Source organism: Bubalus bubalis, chromosome 23 (assembly GCF_019923935.1).
Source record: "Bubalus bubalis isolate 160015118507 breed Murrah chromosome 23, NDDB_SH_1, whole genome shotgun sequence".
NCBI lineage: Eukaryota > Metazoa > Chordata > Mammalia > Artiodactyla > Bovidae > Bubalus > Bubalus bubalis.
The window spans coordinates 47481516-47504501 of record NC_059179.1 but is presented as its reverse complement, the minus strand read 5'-3'; the positions used below and the strand labels follow the sequence as shown (position 1 = coordinate 47504501).

Here is a 22986-nt window from a genome sequence, read left to right as displayed (position 1 = left end):
CGTCCCCTTCTCCTCCTGCCTTCTGTCTTTTCCAGCATCAAGGCCTTTCCCAATGAGTTGGCTCTTTGCATCAGGTGGCCAAAGGATTGGAGCTTCAACATCCGTCCTTCCAATGAATATTCAGGGTAAATTTCCTTTAGGATTGACTGGTTTGATTGCCTTGCTGTCCAAGGGACTCTCAAGAGTCTTCTCTAACACCACAGTTTGAAAGCATCAATTCTTCGGCACTCAGCCTTCTTTACGGTCCAGCTCTCACATCAGTACATGACTACTGGAAAAACTATAGCTTTGACTACATGGACCTTTGTCTCTTATTTTCTTTTAAATAAACCCAACTACTATACCAATATCTCATCATCCAAAATATTAATTTCTTAGTGAATGTCATCAAACGTCATGCCAGCGTTTAAATACCTGCTATGGACTCATCAGTGTTTGTTCAGGATTGGTCTGAACTGGGTCCCTCACAGTGGAGTGTTTTTCCTGCTCCCACTGGAGCTGATCCGACTCTCAGCCTGGGCTTATGTCTGCTGCCTTCTGAGTGCCCAGCTTTGCTCCAGTCAAATCCTGGGTACCTGTTCCTAGCCAGCTTGATTTACAGACTCACAATGTCAGAAGCAGGCTGAGGAAGCCACCTACCTGCCCATCACCTCGCAAGCTCATCAGGAGGAGAGGGAGGGGGCCGTGGGGGCAGGAGGGCAGAGAGGAAGAGGCAGCGGGGTCTTACCTGCGGTCGTGGAGGTCCAGTTGCTCTGAGCAGTGGTGGTGGTGGTGGTGGTCTCGTTGCCCTTGAGAGCCTTGGCGAGGGGCAGGCTAACACCGGCCAGCAGGAACGGACAGAAGGGCTCCATAGCGACCCTGGAAGAGGCAGGAGGGGCTCAGAGGACTCGCCACCGCCCACCTGGGGCTGGCCAGCCTCCACGAGGCGGGAAGCTCAAGGAAGACACAGAGGGACCCAGGAACAAAAACAAACAAACAAACAAACAAACAAACAAACAAAAAAAGGGTGGGCCGGGGATCAGGGTGGCCTGGGGGTGCTTTGGGAGAGGTCTGTCTAGCAGGAGAGGTCTGTGTACTGGCACGATTTCCACCTGCACTTGGGAATTAATTTCAACTTAGAACAAGCCTGGTTAGGAATTCCATGACTACCCTTAGGTTATAGACACTCCTGCTGTTCAGGTTAGTTTCCTTTTTTGTTTGTCTGTTTTAAGGGGAGAGAGGAGACAAACAAGAACTTGGATGTGCCTGGGGAGAGAAGACTCTGAGAACAACACACCGCCTGGGATTCTGAGTGGCAGCTTCACAGCCCTTCAAAGAGGCGGTTCACCCTGGCTTCTGGATTGCCGCCGAAGGTAACTTGCTGAACATGTAGGAGCAGTTCGATGCCCGCCGGGACACGGCGGAGCGTTCCTGTGCTGCCTCACGACAGCATCACTGCCCTCGGGAAGGATCACGGGCTCAGGGAAGAGTGGGTTGACTGGCCTGTGGTCACAGGACCAGGGGATCGGGAGTGGGGCTCCGGCCACCTGCACAGGATCCACCTCTGCTGTCCCCGTGGTCATAACCGCAGCCACAGCCTGGCCCTTATTCCCAGGTGCTGGCCTGGACTGCCTCCCACCCAAGCTACAGGAAAAGGTTCCCGAATACTTCCAGCGCCCGGTCATCCACTGGTCCCCACTCCAGAGACTCAGTAACTGTCATAAAGCCCAGCTCTGTCCCCTCACTGGTGAGGTGTGAGCGCTGACATGGGGATGAGGTTCTGGCATCCTGTTGCTGCTCCTCGCAGTCGAGCACTTGGCCTGCAGTGTTCCTGCATCATCTCATCTAAGCTTCTCGACTCCGGGCTGACAGCCTTGCATCTGGCTCTGCTCGGGTCTGAGCTCTCAGGGGAAGCAGAGGGAAGCCCTCTCCTGGGGCAGGGGGTGGTCAGCTCATCTGGCAGAGCCACTCGGGCACCTTGGGGCAGAGGAAAGTATCTGTTGGGTGGATGGATGATGCACTGGGCAAGCCTGGACCGTGATGTGGCTCAACAGAGAAAAAGGCTCTTTCGCCCATGAGACCTGCAGGATGTTGCCTGTGACTCCCACTTGGTGCTGTGGTTTGCCAAGACGCCACAGGCCCTTGGGAATCCTGACGTGACCTCTGTGTGGTGGAGAAAGCCTTCCTAAACCCCGCCTGCTCCCTGCAGGTGAAGGCGGGCAGTGGCACCTGACGAGCGGGATCTGATGCTGCCAGGGCAGGCACGTCCTCTCTCCTGGACACCACCCCCCGTTTCATCCATAAACCCACCCCTGGTCAGCCTGGGTGCCCGGGCCCACAGGCAGCACTTCCCAGCAAGAAGCCTCTCTCAGAAATACGAATGGACCAAAGCCAAGAAACACGGGTTCCTCGTAATTTGAGCGAGCGCAAAAGAGCGCCGATCATCTCCCGGCAATCACCACTATTAGAACGAGACCATTCCAAGCGCATCTACAGCAATTATCCCCGAGCAACTGCCATCGTCCCAATCAGCACTTCCAGTCCCTTCCTCTCTTTTTTTCCCAAAATATGTTTCAGATTTAGAAAGTGAGCCATACACCCAAAACAGCTCTCATTCTGTGAGTGCCTACTGTGTGCCAGACCTTTTCTATGGGTACCAGCCCCACAGTTATCCCTCCAGGACTGAGAAACTGAGGCCCCGTGGGGGAACCGGCCCGAACTCTGTTCAGAGGAAGAGCCCTGAATGGAACCCAGAACAATTGGAGGCAAAAGCTCTCAACCCCTGACAGGCAGCTCTGCATACAGTGCATTAAATAAATTGTTACTGAGTGCTATCACGATACTCTTAATATGTGGATAAATAAGAAGTGGTACAGATACACAATGGAATGGTACTCATTCCTTTTACAAGGAAATAAGGCCATTTACAGCAACATGGATGGACCTACAGATTATTATACTAAGTGAAGTAAGTCAGAGAGAGACAAATATCATATGATATCACTTATGTGGAATCTAAAAAAACAATACAAATGAACTTATTTACAAAACAGAAATAGACTCACAGACATAGAAAACAAACCTATGGCTACCAAAGGGGAACAAGGGGCGAAGAGGAATAAATGAGATGTTTTGGATTAACATTAACACTATTATATATAAAATAGGTTAACCACAGGGACCTACTATAGAGCACAGGGAACTACATTCAATATCTAGTAATAAACTATAATGGAAGAGAATCTGAAAAAGAAGACCCTGATGCCGGGAAAGATTGAAGTCAGGAGGAGAAGTGAACAACAGAGGATGAGATGGTTGGATGGCATCCCCGACTCGATGGACATGAGTTTGAGCAAGCTCCGGGAGCTGGTGATGGACAGGGAGGCCTGGTGTGCTGCAGTCCATGGGGTTGCAAAGAGTCAGACACGACTGAGCAACTGAACTGAACTGAACTGAATCTTTTATATATATAAGAATATATACAAAAATGAATCACTGTGCTGTGCAATTTAAACTAACAGTATTTTAAATTAGTGATACTTCAATAAAGAAAAAAAAAAGAAATGAGATCACTAAAAAATATTTGAGTAAACTGTAGAGTAATTAATTAGAAAGTATTAACTGGTTTAATACAACACAGAGAGGCAGAACTCCTAGGTGGAACATTTTTCTCACCAATAGGTTAATTTAAAAACCCTCTCTTCCAAATGTTCAACAGTCTAAGGGGAGGCCAGACAAGACCACCCCATCAGCTATCAGACACCACGAGGTCTGCAGGTGTCTCCGGGAGCAGCAGGTGATTTGCCCAGTATGACCAGCAGAGGGCACTAAACACTCAGCTCAGTTCAGCTCAGTTCAGTCGCTCAGTCGTGTCTGACTCTGCGACCCTACGGACTGCAGCATGCCAGGCCTCCCTGTCCATCACCAACTCCCGGAGTTTACTCAGACTCATGTCCATCGCGTCGGTGATGCCATCCAACCATCTCATCCTCTGTCGTCTCCTTCTCCTGCCTTCAATCTTTCCCAGTATCAGGGTCTTTTCCAGTGAGTCAGCTCTTTGCATCAGGTGGCCAAAGGATTAGTTTCAGCTTCAGCATCAGTCCTTCCAGAGTTCAAATCCACCCCACCACCTAGAGTCCGAGAACTGAGCACTTACACCGTGTGGCCAATGACGCCTTGCCAGTCCTCGGCCGTTCACCCCAGTTTACACAAGCTACCTGATAAAAATAATGCTTCAAACAGTAATTAAACCCACACTGAACTTTAACGATTTGCACTTAATCCGTACTTGTGTGCCCATCAAATGTTCAGTACTGCGAGGCATGGGGCACACTGCTCTATGGAACTGAGAGAGATCATCGAAACGGTTTATTTCCAACAAAGCAGACTTTGTTTTTACACCCATCAAAAGTCAGCCAGCTATACCCTGGATTAAAATTGCCCCTCTTAACTCCATCTGATGCCTTTGTAATACTCTTCTGTGGGAAATGACTCTGGGGCAGGTAGATGCTGGTCCTGGAAACGGGGAGATGAATACGGTCCAGTCCCTGCCCTAGAGCTGCTCCAGGGAGCTGGAAGGGTGAATGGGAAACAGGGTCTCCCCGCTCCGAGACCCCACCCCCAGCTCCGGACGTGTGGCCGCAGCCCCAGGGAAGGGAGGGGGCTGTGCTGCACGTGGGAGGTAGCAGAGGCCCGGTGCAGAGGGGTCCGACTAGGACACAGCGGGGCGGGACAGAGGCTTGAGGGAGGCGGAGGCTGACCTACTGTCCAGAGAGCGGACGGCTTGCTCTGCTGGAGCTCCAGTACAGGAAGAAGCAGAGAAGAGCAAAGGCAGAAAGACGGGGCTGCGCTGAGATGGCCCTCGAGTGCCAGGTTAAACGGGCTGCCTGCTGTTAGAGGCTTGTTTCCACCAACAGCCTGCATCATCAGGGTTCCCTGGCCGTCCAGAGATTAGGACTCAGCACTTTCACTGTCGGGGCCCAGGTTCAGTCCTTGGTTTGGGAACTAAGTCCTCCCCCACCAAGCCGTGTGGTGCAGCCAAAACAAAACAACCCCCCTCCCCAAACCTATATTAATAGAACCACTGGGGGCATTGAACAAAGATGCCAGCTCCTGGGGCCGAAGTCCAGATTCCAGATGTTTGAAATCCAAATATATGCAGAGTGATGGATCTCACACAGACTGAAGCTGAGAAACTTGACTCTGAGTAAGGAGCTGCCAGGAAGGTTTCCAGAGTGACTGAGCAATAGAAGCCTTCATGAGCCACCCAAGATGGGGGTGGGGGCTGTGGGGGTGTGGGGGGAAGCCTCTGCTGCCCCAGGGTGGTCCTGGGAGCTTGTTAGGAACACAAGGCCTCTCACCCTTCAGGAGATCCCTGGGTGGTTTCTACGCCAGGCGGTGCTGGTGGTAAAGAACCCGCCTGCAGTGCAGGAGACCCAAGAGACTTGGGTTCGATCCCTGGGTCGGGAAGACCCCCCTGGAGGAGAGCATGGCAACCCACTCCAGTATTCTTGCCTGGAGAATCCTCATGGACAGAGGAGCCTGGCAGGCTACAGTCCCTGGGGTCACAAGGGTCGGACACGACTGAAGTGACTGAGCACGGCACGTACATTACGACTACAGATGTGCTGGTCTAGGCAACAGACTGAGTAGGTCTGGACTAAACCAGGACACGGGAAGGGAGGGGAGGTGAGAGGTGATGTGGAATCCAGGTGGGTGGCAATCAGGCGATGTCTGAGGAGTGGGTGTCAGAGGGACCAGGAGGTGGATGGGAGGGGACTTCGTTCATTAGCTGAGACAGGGAGAGGGGGCCCCAGGCTGAGGATAAAGGTCATTTTAGCTTGGAGCATGAAACAGGAACACGGGCTACCAATTCCTGAGCTCCCGTGACGTGTGATGGGCTAGCCGAGGTTCTGAGATAAAGCACGCCACAGACGCTCACCGAAATCCCACAGAGAGTGCCCTGCTTTCCTGCGGGGGGTGACAAGTTGGTTTTCAAGGGGCTGTGGGCCATTCCAGTGGAGACCGCTAACAGGAGCGGGACCTGGGGCTTGGCTGGAAGGGAGGGGTCTTGCATTCTTTCTGGGGGGCATGGGGGAGGGGCAGAGGTGAGGTTGGGGTGCTCAGTTTAGGAATGGGGAGGGGAGCTGGGGGGAGACTAGGGCATTTAGGGCTGGAGTCCTGATGAGCTGGTGTCTTTGACGAGGTGCTGCCTGGCTGACCCCTCTTGCCCAGAGGGGCCTGGAAGGAAGTGTCCTTCCCAGCTGGCCCTGGTGTCCTGACGGACTGAGTCAGACTGCCCCCTGCAGTCCCAAGAGAGTATTGCTTTCTTCCTTCTGCTCCAGCTGCTCACACATGGTTAAAACACCATGTTCTATTGTTCTCAATTATGAAAACAGGCGGGGTTCCTTCAGAAAGGAGCAGATGAGGGTTTAGGAGCTATCATGCTGGGGATTTAAAGCCACTGCACTCAGAGCCCTCAGGATGCATGTCCTATAATTTCTCATCTAAACCGGGACTCTTTGGAGAGTGAAGGAAGGGCTAAAACGACGACAGTTATGTGCTTCCTATGCAAATTTGGGAAACTCAGCAGTGGCCAAAGGACTGGAAAAGGTCAGTTTTCATTCCAATCCCAAAAAAGGGCAAGACCAAAAAAGGCTCAAACTACCACACAATTGCACTCATTTCACAAGCTAGCAAAGTAATGCTCAAAATTCTCCAAGCCAGGTTTTAATAGTACGTGAACTGAGAACTTCCAGATATTCAAGCTGGATTTAGAAAAGGCAGAGAAACCAGAGATCCAATTGCCAACATCCACAGGATCATCGAAAAAGCAAGAGAATTCCAAAAAAACATCTCTTTCTGCTTTATTGACTATGCCAAAGCCTTTGACTATGTGGATCACAACAAACTGTGGAAAATTCTTAAAGAAATGGAAATACCAGAACACCTGACCTGCCTCCTGAGAAACCTGTATGCAGGTCAGGAAGCAACAGTTAGAATGGGACATGGAACAATGGACTGGTTTCAAATTGGGAAAGGAGTACATCAAGGCTGTATATCGTCACCCTGCTTATTTAACTTACATGTAGAGTACATCATGTGAAATGCCAGACTGGATGAAGCACAAGCTGAAATCAAGATTGCCAGGAGAAATATCAACAACCTCAGATATGCAGATGATACTACCCTTATGGTAAAAAGTGAAGAGAAACTAAAGAGCCTCTTGGTGAAGGTGAGAGAGGAGAGTGAAAAAGCTGGCTTAAAGCTCAACATTCAGAAAACTAAGATCATGGTATCCAGTTCCATTACTTTTATGGTAAATAGATGAGAAAACAATGGAAACAGTGACAGACTTCATTTTTTTGGGCTCCAAAATCAATGCAGATGGTGACTGCAGCCACAAAATTAAAAGACACTTGCTCCTTGGAAGAAAAGCTATGACAAACCTAGACAGTATATTAAAAAGCATAGACATTACTTTGCCAACAAAAGTCCAGCTAGTCAAAGCTATGGTTTTTCCAGTAGTCATGTATGGATGTGAGAGTTGGACTATAAAGAAAGCTGAGTGCCCAAGAATTGATGCTTTTAAGCTGAGGTGTTGAAGACTCTTGAGAGTCCCTTGGACTGCAAGGAGATCCAACCAGTCAATGCTAAAGGAGATCAATCCTGAATATTCATTGGAAGCACTGATGCTGAAGCTGAAGCTCCAATACTTTGGCCACCTGAAGTGCAGAGCCAACTCATTAGAAAAGACCCTGATGCTGGAAAAGTGAAAGAAGGAGAATCGGATGACAGAGTACGAGATGGTTGATTGGCATCACTGACTCAATGGACATGAGTTTGAGCAAGCTCCAGGGGATGGTGAAGGACAGGTAAGCCTGGCGTGCTACAGTCCATGGGGTTGAACAACAATGTGGTTTCTAAAATATTTAATTATTGAAGAGCATTTTGGTGGTATTAAAATGGAAATCTATTAATAGTTGTGTTCAAAACTATTTTTTTTTAATTTTGAAAAATTCTAGAAAACACAATTAACATATCTAAACACAGGTTCAGACAGTAAAGAATCTGCCTTCAGTGCAGGAGACCTGGGTTCGATCCCTGGGTCAGGAAGACTCCCTGGAGAAGAGAATGGCTACCCACTCTGGTATTCTTGCCTGGAAAATTCAATGGACAGAGGAGCCTGGTGAGCTGAAGTACATGGGGGTGCAAAAGAGTTGGACATGACTGAGTGACTGACATGTTCAGTTTCACACTTCTCACACATTACAGCAATATTTTTGGACAAAAAATAGCCTTTTTATACTGACTATGTAAAGATAAAATGAGAATATGAACGTTTATTCTCAGCACATATTCACCAGTTCTAATCAATTTCTTAGCTTTGTCTGTTCTTAATATGTTTCACTTTGAAAATATTTTTTAGTATCCTTAATGTGTACATTTCTTCATAAAATTGTAATTTTTTTCAAATTAGCATCTTGTGGGCTGTCATCATTAAAGTGTTTTCTTCCTTCCTTGCTTTTGTAGGAATAGATTTTAATGCTTTCCTATTCATAACCTATATTTTCAATAACTGCAGTTCTACAAAAGTTTCAAAAGCTGAGAGCTTTTGGTTTTGCTTTGTGGTTGTGTTTTTTGGTGTTCTATTTGTTGACTAAGTCTATTAAATTCTAATAAACTACTTCTATTTCCAAATCATTTAGAACAGAATAAAACCAAGAGGGGCTTGTTTAGGAAAAAAGTTTATCATCTTTGGATACTTTGGTTGATTAACAAATTATTCTTTGAATGAAATATGATGATGAGTAGAGAAGAGAAAATGCATGTTACAAGCCAAAGTATTTAAAAAAATTCAACATCAACTTCAATTACTCTTGCAGCTATCAGCATTTATAAAGTCTAACATCTACAGCTTCTATTTTAACTGATGGGACAGTTGGTTTGGACACAATTATAAATTTTTGTATACTGCAATCAATTCCATGGGTGATACATTCACCACAAACACTAAGGTTCATCAGTATTTATATGATCCCACAAAGCAAATAACTGTATGATAGAGGTTGAACTCTCATTAAATTTGCACCCATCATGTCAGGCGCTTCCCTTTGATGGAGTTAATTTTCAAGTTGTGGCTGGATTCCATGAAATGGAAAACCAGCAGAACCACCACTGAAATTAACTGACTTTCTGTTTGAAAATGACTCTGATCTCCAACTGGCCTCGTCCGATGGTTTGTGAAGTTCATCTTCTATGAAGCATTAACACCTATCCCCTCACCTTTGGTGTGTGCACGGTGGAACTTGCAGCTGAAAACGAGTGAAATTAACGAAGAAGAAGAGCTGTTGGATCTAAACGAAAAGGTCAACGCTTCCTGCATCTTCCATCCATCTTCCCTGGGCACAGAGTTCCTAAAACAGCCACTCACTGAATGCTAATACAGAAGTGCCCTGGGACTCAGGAAAATGGCAGTGACTGATGGTGGTGACCACATGATCCTCCCAGCATCTCTCTCTAAGGAGAAGGCACCCGTGCTGAGGCCACCTGCCTCCGTTGACCTCCACTCAGGAGTGTGGACAACAGAGAAGGTAGCCAACTTCAAGGGCCGGGTGATGCCCGCTGGGTGAACCCTGGACCACACTGCATCCACTCACCTGGGGTGGGCCATGGAGACGCCCAAAGATGAGGGGGGATGGGCTGGACCTCAGTGGCCAGGTTTACACACACGTTTGATTTCCCAGACCTGAGTTCACCGGCTGCCTGAGTGAGCACTGCAGACCTGCAGCTCTCTGTTGGTTGGACTATTTGTTCATTCATTCTCTCCTCTTTCAGTGATATCTATCGAGTTGACTGTTCGCCAAAGACTGGAGAGACAACCGGAGGAAATGACCACCCCCCTGCCTCCTTCAGAGCTTGTGTTTCGGCAGGAGAAATGAAATAATGGAACAATTACCATGCAGAGCAGGTCTGATGTGCCCGGAGGGGTGGACACATGAGCTGGCAGCACCCGGCGGGGATGCCTGCCCCCCACTCCAGGGAGGTCTGAAAGGCTGCCTAGGGAGAGGGGTGTCTTCTCACTGAGGAGTCGACCGGTCCAGGCTGGGGGGTGGGACGAGGCAAGGCGGGCTGCGTGCAGAGAACGTGTTCCCTGGGAAGCCCCGGGATCTGCCCGGGATAAGGAGGACCAACGGTCTCCCCTGGCAATGGTGTGGACGGTTCCCTTAAAGACATCTAGAAAAAGCTTCCCAGCAGGACTACAGTAAAGTTCGTTCTGCTGGACAGAATGACCCCTGCCCTGGGGGCTTCCTGAGGGCGGAGCGGCTCTCACGCGTGTGTCCATCTGGCAAAGGGGTGATGCTCAGTGAATGAGGTGGAAGGAAACAAAACCCTTAGGCAATTCAGAGCAGCTTCCATCTTCCCCGAGACTGAAAGCCTGGCTGTGTTGAGGTTCTCTCTCTCTTTCTTTGTTTCTCTCATCCTTTCTCTTTCTCTCCAGGGATGAAGGCCTTTGCCAGAACACTTCGCCTTTCTGATCTTCCTTCCCAATTAGTAAATTAGGAGGATCCAACGAGATAACAAATGTGATTGAGTCTTGTCAACTGTAACCATCAGCCTGAGCCGGTTGTTAGAACTACTGACCGCCAGGGCACCACCACATGTGCGGCCAGGAACCTTAAACTCAGCCAAGTGACCCCTGGTATTTTGCGAAGACCTGCTCCCCATCACCCACCTCACCCCCGCCCCCCAGAAGCAGCCAGAACTGTAGACACAGCCCATGGTGAGGGGAGGGAGGGGGGAAGCTGCTACTGTTTCCACGACTAGCCTACCACCTGCAACCTGGACTCCCACTCCCTCTGTGGTCCTCGTGGAAAATGTCTATGCCTTGTCTGCTCTGTCTGCACCCGTGTGGACGCTGTGCCCTCCTGGGATGGTCCTTGTCGGGGGAAGATAAGCTCCCTGTTGCCCACCAGAGAATAATTTCTCTGCACACAAGCTTGGGGAACAGCTTGGACCGATCCAGCTGTTCCCACGCTGATGCCCTGGAGCCACTGATGAATCAGGTGGGGCCAGGATGCCAGCAGCCCCCGAGCCCCAGGTGTGTATGCCCAGAGGGGTTGGGCAGGGAGCTTAGGCCAGCCCATAATCAGAGCCCCAGTCAGCCCCAACCCAGACACACGTCCTCTCCCTTGTCCCCCTCTGCTTTAATGACGGGGCACTCAGCTGTGCTGGGAGCCGGGGTCCAGGAGCAGAACCGGGCTGAGCTTCCTCCAAGCTCTCGCCCTCTGACACCTCCCCCGAGGGGCCGAGCCAGGGTCAAGTGCACTGTGTCCCCTGCTCCCCAGTCTTTCCGGAGGAGCAGGGGCAGCTGGAGGAAGAGAAGGTGGAAGAGCTTGGGGGTGGGCACTCAGCCTGGGCAGGCAGGGGGCTCAGGGCCCGGGGTGGCTGTGCGGGTGCCTCCCAGGGAGAGGCCTCAGGGCTCCCCATAAACTCCTGGCCTGGAGGCAGCAGAGCCATGCAGACCCCTGTTGAACTGCAGACAAAGACGGCTCCTTGCTTCCTCTGAGGCTGAACACCAAGGCTTAGAATGTCCGCCCGCCCGCCCCTCCTTCTGGAAGGTTCCGAGGATCACGGATGAGACAGGCTGGGGAAGCACCGTGTTTTCTAGGATCTCAGTCCATCCTTCTCTGGTCTGCAGAGCTGAGGGAAGCTCCCGGGCCCCCAGCTGAAGTCAGAACCACCCCGAGGCCACCTCAGGCCTGCCCGGCTCTGCAGGCAGAGGGGGCGGGTGGGCAGCACTGGGTACACCCACTCCCTCCATCTTGGGGGGCCAGGCTCCTTGCTGACCGCCCGCAGCCAGCACTCACTGTGGTCCCAGCCTGGTCCGCCTGACTGGAGGGGCCCCTCTGGTGCAGGTGAGGGGGTCTGCATGTGGCTGCTTATCCAGCCCTTCAGTGCAGGCAAAGCAGAAAGAGAAAGGCCAGCCATCGTCCCCTCTCAGGTGACCCCAGACAGCTTTAGGGACCCTTCAAGGCCCACCTGTGCACAAGGCATGGTGTGCGTGCACAGATGGAGACTAACACCACTCCTAGACCCGTGGCTCCATGTTCCCGGGCCAGGGAGCATAGTGAAGACCCTGAGGGGCAGCCTCCTGCCTGCTGACGGACCCTGAGGGCAGAAAGGCAGCTTCAATCCCAGAAAACCAGCAAGCTCCACTGTTCACCTACAGTTGGGAACCCCCGCGCTACCCCTGGGGATGAACCCAGGGTGCTGGCTTCCCCCAGTCCTGCAGGCCTCCAAGAGAGGATGCTGCTGGGAAAACAACAGCCATTGGAGCACAGCCAGCCAGGAAGCGTCCTTAGACACCTGCCCGGGAAACACCCTGGGCAGTGCAGCAATGACTTTCTGAAATCACCCCTTAGAAGACAAGTGAAGCCCTTTCTGCCTGCCAGGCACGGGGCTGCCCCCACAGCCTCCCCACCCACCCTCTGGGAAACCAGGACGACGGCGAGCCTCGGGTCCTTGACTATGCAGCCTGATCCCAAACAGGCCTATGTTCCAGAAAATCTAGAAAATAACCCCAGGGCCGAGATGATGATGATGATTATTTTATGCATTGAGGAATAACAAAATGAAAAAGAAAGAAATGTTTTCACAGTAAAAGAGAAACAAACCCAGACCTTTCCCAAGCTTCAGGTGTGAATATACTCACATGGATGAGGGGTTTCAGTAACAATCGTAAACACCCCTTAGGCAGGATAATGTGCAGACTTAGCAAGTTCCTCCTGTATCCAGAGTGATCCCGACTTTCGGAGGAGGTGTCGCTTGTTAACAAGGAAAAGATGCAAAAGGGGGTGCTTTTTATCTGAGCTGGTGAAGGTTGGAACTTAATGCTTTCATACAGAAGCAATGGGATGCATCTAAGTGCAAAACCTTATTGTTTTTCCTGTGGTCATGTATGGATGCGAGAGTTGGACTGTGAAGAAGGCTGAGCGCCGAAGAATTGATGCTTTTGAACTGTGGTGTTGAAGAAGACTCTTGAGAGTCCCTTGGACTGCAAGGAGATCCAACTAGTCCATTCTAAAGGAGATCAGCCCTGGGATTTCTTTGGAAGGAATGATGCTAAAGCTGAAACTCCAGTACTTTGGCCACCTCATGCGAAGAGTTGACTCCTTGGAAAAGACCCTGATGCTGGGAGGGATTGGGGGCGGGAGGAAAAAGTGACGACAGAGTATGAGATGGCTGGATGGCATCACTGACTCAATAGACATGAGTCTGAGTAAACTCCAGGAGATGGTGATGGACAGGGAGGCCTGGCGTGCTGCGTTTCATGGGGTTGCAAAGAGTCAGACACAATTGAGCGACTGAACTGAACTGAAGTGCAAAACCAGGGAAATACCATTAAAAGGAGACCAGCAAAGCAATCCATGGACATGAACATGAGCAAACTCCGGGAGATCGTGGAGAACAGGGAAGCCTGGCATGCTGCAGCCCATGGGGCTGCAAAAGTCAGATACAGCTTAGTGACTGAACAACAATGACAAAGAAATCCACACATCAGGAGGGGGAAAGGGGAGAGACGAGGTAGGGGGAGACGGAGGAGGCAAGGCTGAGCAGGGCAGCCGGTCTGAGCCCCCCTCACCCGACAGCCACCCAGGGAGGTGGGCGCCACTTCTGCCTTGTTCAGACAAGGACAAAGAGGGTGGGGGTGAGCTGCTGGGCCCCACCCAGGCGGTCCGGGAAGAGAGTGCCAGGGGAATGAGGGTGCCCTGCAGCCAGAGGCCCGTCCTGGGCTCTGGAGGTTCAGGTTTCACACTGCCCGTGGCATGCACACACCCTCCACACACGCCGAGCCCAATCTGGGTTCCTGGGAGACACAGAAGTCTGGGGGTTCAGGAGGTTGAATTCTGAACACGCCCAGGGCAGGTGGAGGTACCAGGGCGTGGGGAGGCCATGGAAGGCAGCTGGGGGGGAATGGTGACGGGTGCCTCCACCTCCAGACCCATGCCCACCTGCCCTTCAGCCCCTGGACACACAGGCCAGGTGCGTGCACAGACCTCTGACCGGGGAGGGGCCAGCCTTCCCTCAGCTCTGCAGACGGAGGTGCCCTCAGACTCAGCTGGGCAGAGTGGAGTTCGGTGGACCTGCCTGTAGGGCAGACCCTGCTGTGACTGGTGTGTCAGCTTTGGCTGTGTGGCTCCTCAGGCAGCAGCCCACCCATAGCAAGGAAGGCATCTCAGCTTGGGTGGGAGGTGAGGGGCTCAGGAGAGTCATCCAGGAACCGTGGGGGTGAGAAGCAAGGGCGGCTCCTCGAGGCAGCTCCCACGTCCCGAGGCCTCAGCGGCCAGCTGGTAGGATGGCTTATGACATCCGTACAAGGCCAGTTCTAAGACAACAGCGGAGTCGTGAAGATGCTCGGTGCATGGCCAACAGCGGGGCCAGAGCTCAAAAGGGAGTCCCCTCCTCCTGTGAACACCAAGAGGACGGGACCGAGCCGGCAGCCCAGCTCCTGGCAGCCGGGCCTCCGTGCGGGCTCAGCTCCTCCCACAAGGCACACGCTAGGTGTACACCTGGCGTGCGTGGCTCAGCTTTCCAGCGCACAGGCCTCCTCCTCCCCGTTCTCTGTCTCCTGAAGGGCCGTGAGAAGATGCCCCGCTAGGCTGAGGGCAGCCGGGCAGGTGAGAGGCTTGGAGCAGGTGTGGGGAGGCAGCACCCGGGATGCTGACGTGCAAAAGGCGCGTGCAGAGCTGCAGGGCTCCCCCCTTGGGGTGGCAGGCAGGGTGCTCCCTGTCGCTGCCGGCTCCAGAAGGCAGTCAGCCAGCCTTTCCACCCTTGGGATCTTTGCTGGGACACCCCCAATCCCCAGCCCTCTGTAAACACACAGTCACCTACAGCCCATTCACGCACAGCCCAGGATTCACCATGTGCCGCCTCTTCTGACTTTCTCTCCATCCTTCTAGGCACAGTCTGCATGGAGCAGACATTAGCACGACTCCTCATTTTACAAATGGGGGGACTCTCAGAGAACTCAGGGACGCACAGCGGTTAAGAGGTGCCCCCTGCAGCCCGCACATCCCAAATTCTCTGCTTCTTTCTGAGGACTGGCCTCCATGACCAGTTTGCCTAGGATGCAGGGTGGGGTGACCAGCTTGTCCCAGGGAGTCCAGGAGTGTCTAGCTTTCAATCTGAAAACCCCTGGGAACCTCGAGCTCAGATGTCTCCCCAGCACGGAGTCCGCTGGGTTGGGGGGGCTGGCTGGAGGAGGGCGTGAGGCAGCTGCGACTCCTGTTTCTGGAGGGGGGCTGCTTCACCGAGCTCAGTCGAGGCTGACACACTCTCTCCCCCCAGAGAGTCCCAGGCTGATGGGGTGGGGCTTCCGAAGCACCAGCAGAGCTCGACTATCTCTGTGAATGAGACCCTCCCGCCGTGATCGAGACGCTTCCGCCGTGATCGAGACGCTTCCGCCGTGATCGAGACCCTTCCAGCGTGATCGAGACCCTCCTGCTGTGATGCGGACAGTCTGTAGCAGAGGGGTAGCAGGCTGGCCCTAGAGCAGCTACTTACTGTTAGGTATCTTATTAGCGAGGCACTCTGGCTAAATGCTGGGTCAGGTATGATGAGTCATTCAGGGCCACTGCGACAGGGAGTAACAGGGCCAGGCTGGGTGGTCTCCTGGTTTAAAAGCCAGACCAGGCAGGAGATAGGGTTCTGATGTCTCTCTGGAGCTCTGTATATCTTGAGAGCATAGCATCCAGGCAAGAAAAGGAAGGATGGGAATGCACCTACAGACTGGAGACCTGCTTGGGAAGCAGGAATCCATACAAAACACAGCACCCGAATATCAGTATGTCCCCTGTATTCACTGCTCACACTAAGACTCATCTACTGGTTACCAGGAACTCAAATGTCACCTGGTTTCCTTGGCCGGGTTTTAATGTGCTATATCTGGCTGTCTATGGGCTTCCCAGACAGCGCTAGTGGTAAAGAACCTACCCGCGAATTCAGGAGACACAAGAGGCACAGGTTCAATCCCTGCGTTGGGAAGATCCCCAGGAGTAGGAAATAGCAACGCACTCCAGTGTTCTGGTCTGGAAAATTCCAAGGACAGAGGAGCCTGGAGGGCTGCAGTCCATGGGGTCACAAAGAGTCAGACTCGACTGAAGTGACTTAGAACTTACACATTAGATGGCACCAGGGTCATGGTCTGTAACTTGCTGGAAGGAGGGGAGCACAGCCCAGAGAACAGAGCAGGTGACCTTGAGGAGGAGCTGGTTTGGGGGAGAGGTGAGACCGTGCCTTCAAGATCAAGTTTCCAGCCCTGTGGACCACCGAGTGGGTGATGTCCCTCATGCACGTGTGGAACTCCAAGGGAGTTCTGGTTGGAGGCAGAGTTTGGGGGCTGCCAGCAGGCAAGCGACCTTGGCAATGGATGAAGGACCTGAGACAAGGAAAAGGGAAGGTAGAAACGGGGCACGGAGTAAACGCTGGGACCATGGATGCCTGGAGGCTCCTGGAGAGAAGGGGGCCGAGGAAGGGTCAGGCAGGCGGGGAAAACCAGGGGCGAGCAGAAGAGGGGCCAGTCCCCGTGGGGCCTGGGGACCAGCAAGGCTGGACTCAGGACCTCCAGGACTGCAAGTCCTTCCTGCGCGGTGGCTGTGACCTGCAGGGCGGCAACAGCCTTTCTCCTGCAGTGACCACAGCACCGGTGACCGCCGCAACCAGCCTGGAGTTAGCTCACCGTGACGCTGACGTTCCCTCCCCTTCATAAGACTACAGCATGAGCTCAGGTCATCCACCCGACGGGTCAGACTGTCCAGAATCTGGGCCTTCCTGAAGTTCCGACCCTTCCGAACATGACGCCCTGTCCACAAAGTGCAGGCAGGAAGCTCCGCTACACAAACACTGGGGATGACCATGGTCACTAGTAAGTGGACCTCTGGCCGGTCCTTGGTCCCGATCTCCCATGGCCCAGCCCAGGCAGATGCAGACACAGGCCATCCTGACCCTCAGCTGAGATTCCCTGGGAAACTGGGATTGCTCTTAGCACATCTGGGAGTTTTATTCCAAACATCACAGACTTGGTTTGAGGGTTGCCTAAAGTCAAGTCTCATCATAAAATTCTTTCTGTTTAATAAAGTCAATAGAGTTTGATGCTATGATTGGACATACATCTTTAGCTACTCAACTTTTTTTCCCTACAAAGTAGATAATTTATCGTCCATGACGGGGCAGAGGCTAACTGACATTTCTCTCTTGTCCTTGTGTTAATGAGGCTAGGGGCTCAAAGGAGATCAGGTGTTTGGGAGCCACCTGTAAATGGGCACGGATTGCTCAGGCACCCAGGGCGTGGCTGTGTGGAGGGGCTCGGGTCTGCAGAGCACATGCATAAACAGGGCTTCCACACCCAGGTCAGCTCTTACAAACTGAGCTTTACATGATTCAAGAACAAGATTTGATCTGTTGGATGAATGGCTACATTCTGGAAGAAAGGGTATAAGATACGAACCCTGGAAGTTCAACCTTTCCCCATATTTGACTGGTCTCTTGGAAATGGAAGTTATTAGATTCAGGGGAAAATGCAGGTGGCTGTGGACGGATGTCTCAGCTTACTCATCTATAGACTGGGGCAAAGCCTTACTGTTACTCCATGCTCAGCTGGCCTTGTGCTGAGCTCACCTCTTAGTGCGAGGCTTAGAATCTGGAGAAGGTGTTTCCCTGAGCAAAGCAGGGACACCATCAAAGGACAGGACATAGAATCCCAAGCAAAGCGTCCTTGCTGGGAGCTCCTGACCCTACTACCCCTGATGCTGACATAGCAACAGAGATCGGCAGCTGCTCTTCAAAGAACTCGGGAAATCCATTGCGTCCAAGAGTGAAATGTCCTTTATGATCCATCTCGGTGCTTTGTTGCAGACACACTGCTGAAGACCTATGTGCGCACTTGTAGACGATACACAGGAGCTGATTTCATCAAAGAATTCTGAAACATCACAAGGACAGTGCGAAGTTCCCATGAATCTGAACCTCTGATGTGTTGGTCCACACTGAGCTCCCTGCTGGCCTGATACTCGGGGCAGGTCGGCTCCAGCGAGGGGCTGAGGGCACGGCAGCTTTCTGCCAGAACCACAAGGAAGGACCGTAAGGATGCTGGCCTGTGAGCAAGTCTCTTAGGGGATAATTTCACTTTTCTATGGATGGTGCACTAATTTGCATAATTCCAATTACTCATCTTACCCTCTTGAAGATGAAGAAAACGGGAAGAGCTTATTGTTTAAGAATTAAGTTTTTCTCCACTGCAACAGAGACAACAGAACCACAGATAATTAAAGATCCGAGGACCGTTTTCTCCAAAGCACATTTTCACTGACCCCCAAAGCCATACTTTAATGTGTTTAGATACCAATGAAGCCCCTGACCTATCACCTGTTAGAGAACATGAAACTTACCATGTTCCCATGTTGCTGTTGATTAGTCACTAAGTTGTGTCTGACTCTTTTACGACCCCCATGGACAACTTAACAACTAAACCACAACAACATTTCCATAGCGAAGGCCAACAGGAATGAACTACAGCTAGACTTTTACTGGATAAATTTCTCCCTATTGAAAAGAAAATGACCCTTTTTATTATCATAAAAGAACAAAGGGGAAAACCCGTGAAAACCTGTAAGCATAACTTTTCACTCCTGAGCGGGAGTTACATAGAACCAAAGACGACAGAGGAAGGCTCTGTTGCCTCATCTCAAATGTCGCAAACAATGTGTGACAATCACTTGTTTGTAAGCCTCACAAATCACTAATAATTACTTTTCCTACACTGGCAGTAAATGTCATTTTACAGAAGATGTAACAATCCTTGAATCCTTTATTCATTAAAAATGACCACCTCAGCTGTGACAAGACAGTTCTGTTGGGACACTGTTCGTGCGTGCTCCATTGTCTGACTCCTTGAGACTCTGTAGACTGCAGCCCGCCAGGCTCCTCTGTCCGTGGGATTTTCCAGGAAAGAATACTGGAGTAGGTTGCCATTTCCTACTCCAGGGGAATCTTCCTGACCCAGGGATCGAACCTGAATCTCTTTCACCTCTTGCCTTTGCGGGTGGATTCTTTACCCACAGCGCCACCTGGGAAGCCCCTGAACGGTCTTTGCTGCTGCTAAGTCACTTCAGTCGTGTCTGACTCTGTGCGACCCCATAGACGGCAGCCCACCAGGCTCCCTCGTCCCTGGGATTCTCCAGGCAAGAACACTGGAGTGGGTTGCCATTTCCTTCTCCAATGCATGAAAGTGAAAAGTGAAAGTGAACGGTCTTTAGATCTTACCAAAACCAAGTTATTATTGCAGAGTAACTATTTATGATCCAGGGGAAAATGCCCAGAACGTTAATCTCTACTGATTGTTGTAAGTAGACAACAATTAACGGACCCCAAGGCTCCTGTCCCAATACTTTCTCAGCTCTCTTGCTTTTTCTATCAGAAATCGCCGTGGCCCTAGGGGAGGGTGCTGTCAATTTACATGTGGCAAATCTGAACGGTGATCCTCTCTCCCTGGGAAAGACACTCGGGTTATTTTTTGTTCCCGTGATATTGTACGTGAATATTCATGGAGACGTGCCAGTGCTGTGGCCCAAAGCACTACAATCTCACTGAAGGTGACGTGAGTGGTGGTGGATTCTTTCCGTCTGAGCCATCATCTCTGGCCCTGGACCACGTGGGCGGCTCATGCACCTCCAGGGCCCTGTCCCCACCCTGGGAAGCTCTGCTCTCTCTATCTCAGCCCCGCGCTCCAGGGGTGTCTCCGCCGGCACCTACAGCTGGTGGGCTTTGATCCATCTGCTCCTTCTTAACTTGGATGTGCGCTCCTGGGAGTCAGGCCATCTCACAGTCTTGCATTTCTGCCGTGGGGGGCAGTCGGTGGGGGGGGGGTCTGCAACAGCACCCAGGAACACTGGAGGGGTGTTCTCAGGAGAGAAGGAAGGAGCCTGGGCCTCTGCCTGGGGAGGCAGCCTGGGGGAAGGACAGGCCCCCTCCACTCCAAACCAGCTGTAACTCGGCCTCACTGAAAGCCCAGGGATCACCTATCAGGGCCACGGGGCTCCACCTGCTGGTGCGGGAAGGTTGTCAGAGGCACAAACATAATTTTCAAAACCCCTGGGAGCCCTGCCCTGCCCTGCGGTCTCACTCAGGCCCCATCGGGGTCCTGCCTGGGAAGCACACCTGTTGGAACAGGTGTTCCAGGTGCCCCCGGGGAGCCAGGTGCTCCTGATGGAGGAGGGGCTTGTGCTTCAAGTGAGGTGTGTGAGCAGCGCTCCAGGGCTTCAGAATGCTGTCAGGACACCTTCCAGGGGGGCATCAGGTAGAGACCACTTCCTCCGCCTTGTGACTTTCATTTGACTTTTATCCCGGCTGCGTCAGTAAATCAATTTGTGACATCCTACAAACAGCGTCCATAAATAAACCAACACTTCCCTCCGTCCCCGCCTCCAGGGACCATAAACCAACATCCTCCTTCTAATTGCTTACATACCCCTGCTGCAGCCTTGGGTTAATTTAACTCAGCGAATATGCCAATCGCCTGGGCACAGAGCTCTGCCCATGATCAATAATAAATGCATATGCTAGAATCGTTCCTGAAAATTGAGGTTGATTACACTGGAAATCAAAGACCGTGGGGAAAAAAAATGTAGACTTGACAAAAAAGTCAAATAAAGATGGCAAACCTTCACCTAAAACATCCTCAGAAGAGGCATAAGGGAAAGGACCCAGGGAGAAACTTGGAATTCCATCGTGTTTCCCTTTCTTTGTTTTTCCCCCAAGAGCATTTTTAAAGAGTCTTGGGACCCTTCTCTTCCTGCTAGATAAATTGTAGCAGGCAATTCAGGTCCTGTAATGAGTGATGGGAATACTCCCGGGCACAGTGTAACCAGAGATCTCGGTGGGACCCTGGGTACTGACGGGAGCAGGCGATGGAGCCTCGAACGATGGACCCTTGGCTTGGAGGACACTGCATGCCTGTGGAACGCTCATTGTACTTTCTTCTGAGGGCTCTGTTGTGCTAATTCTGGAAACTGTGCATTCTGGAGCACCCGCTCCCGGGGGAAGGGTGGAGAAGGTGCCCGGAGGCTGCACATGTCCAAAGAACGAGGCGCCAGCCCCACGCCAGGAGGCCACAGTCTCTTCCACGCCTGCGCAGCATGTGGGGACGGACACCGGATGGACACTGTGTATACTGAAGCCACGTGCAGCATGTAGGGGTGGACGCGGGATGGACACCGTGTATCCTGGAGCCATGGGGTCCCAGCGCCGGCGTCAACGGCACTTGTGTGCACAAATGCTCTCCTTGAGTTGAGCAGGGCTGAGATATGGTTTAATCATGCCTCTTTAACCACATGACTCCCAACAAAGTCCATCTGTCCGGGTGGGCTCCAGGCTGGACAACGCCCACCACCCCTCCCGCCACCCCACGACCCCTTGGGATGGCCCAGTAGCCTCAGCGCTGTGAGCTTGTCCAGGGCTGTGCTCTTGGTTATTCGACCCATGTGAAACTTGAAGTAAAGGCACCGCTGGGTGGTCCCAGGGGAGGACAGGTTGGGTGTGGGAGGGCAGGGAGACAGGGCTTTCCAGGGGCAGGCCAATGGTCTATGCATCCGCAGAAGCAACTGACCATTTCATCACTCCAAAACCAGGAGTGTCGCTTTGCTTTTCCCATACAAACTGAAGCGAGGATAGATCCAGATTTATCTAGCCATCCCGGCTCTAAAACCCAAATAGTGGCCTATGGTCTGACTAAAGCAGTTTTCTTTCAGTCCATTTGAACTGACCTTAAGTAGGTTTCTGCTGTTGGCAACCAAATGGCAGAAATTGAGTGGAAAGCAATTGCTTATACTTGTGGCCTGATCATATATCTGAACTTGGGGTCAAGAGATCCATCAGCAAAATCAAAGTCGAGTAAGATCTGTGCTGCTTAAATCCTGACACTTCAGTGAGAAGGTCCACCATCAACTGCCAACCATCAATCACCTTGACGGTGAACATAAAGTCTCCACCTCTCAACCCCACAGTGGCCTCTGCAAAGCCCACATGTGTGCATGTGTGTGTGAGTGAACACACACACACACACACACACACACACAGCCTCCACTTTCCACCAAAGCCTTTCGGGAGCCAGGGAGAGAATTCTGATCTCCCTGCAGAGACACCTGGCGCTTCCTTGTAACAAAAGTGCCTGCTCAGGGACCATCACTCCTAAGTCTGGGCAAAGCCAGACAATCCATCCTCATAGATACATGCTGAGGGGCATGGGTCCTCGGGGGGCACAGTGGGTGCTGTTACCCTGCACCTCCTGAAGGACCCTAGTCTGACACCCCTTCCCATATGCTCTCCATTCCCCACCTGGCTTTGGTCTGAGACCCCGATCCAAGGAGGACCTTGGGGACAACCCCAGGGCAGGATGCTCTGGGATGTTTGCTAAGCAACAGCTAGATAATGAGTGAATGAGTGGACAGGCTTAATCAGGACACACCATCAAAGAGCCACAGAGCGGCAGACCCGTGCTGCAGGCTGACGTTTTGGCTACAGAAGGCAAACCCCACAGAGGGCCCTAGATGTGCGGCAGTTACAGAAAGAAGAGCAACCTGGAGTGGAGTCTTGCCTCACTGCTCGCTCCTGGAACTTTGGGACTACCAAAGGCCTGGGACAAGCCTGGGGGGACAGGGAAGCTGGAAAAACATTTACTGCAGTGTCGTCAGGGGCTCAGCAACTCTGCCCTGCCCCACTCAGCCTCTGGGAACAGACGAAACGTGTGCATCGCCACAGCCACACAACAATAGATGGGGCTGTGTGAATGAGACCCATTTTGATTGGACCACAAGATGGGAGGTTTAAGAGGCAGGACACAGGGAGCTGGAAGATGAAGATTCCACATCCGAGTGCAGCCAGGTGGATCTGTTTGCCTGGTCCGTCTCCCCAGCCTCTGAGTCTCCTCAGCACTGCAGTCTGATGGCGCAC

General features: G+C 52.0%; 1 protein-coding gene and 1 long non-coding RNA gene across 9 annotated transcripts in view; one reads left to right on the top strand and one right to left on the bottom strand.

The window, feature by feature from the left end:
* Positions 1–22986, bottom strand: part of PTPRE (protein tyrosine phosphatase receptor type E) — a 178591-nt gene that overhangs the window by 44321 nt on the left and 111284 nt on the right. For 7 of the 8 annotated variants that reach the window (XM_025274185.3, XM_025274187.3, XM_044935065.2 and 4 more), the window contains one exon: positions 728–858. In XM_025274185.3, the coding sequence (XP_025129970.2) occupies positions 728–851 (124 nt within the window). In that variant the 5' untranslated portion in view covers positions 852–858. Of the gene's footprint in view, positions 1–727; positions 859–22986 lie in introns of those variants that run through there. The other variant, XM_044935064.2, reaches the window with a different exon arrangement.
* On the top strand, positions 1213–2271 carry LOC123331348. The gene is made up of 3 exons (XR_006547927.2): positions 1213–1352; positions 1595–1726; positions 2189–2271. It is a non-coding gene; the product is annotated as an uncharacterized LOC123331348 (long non-coding RNA).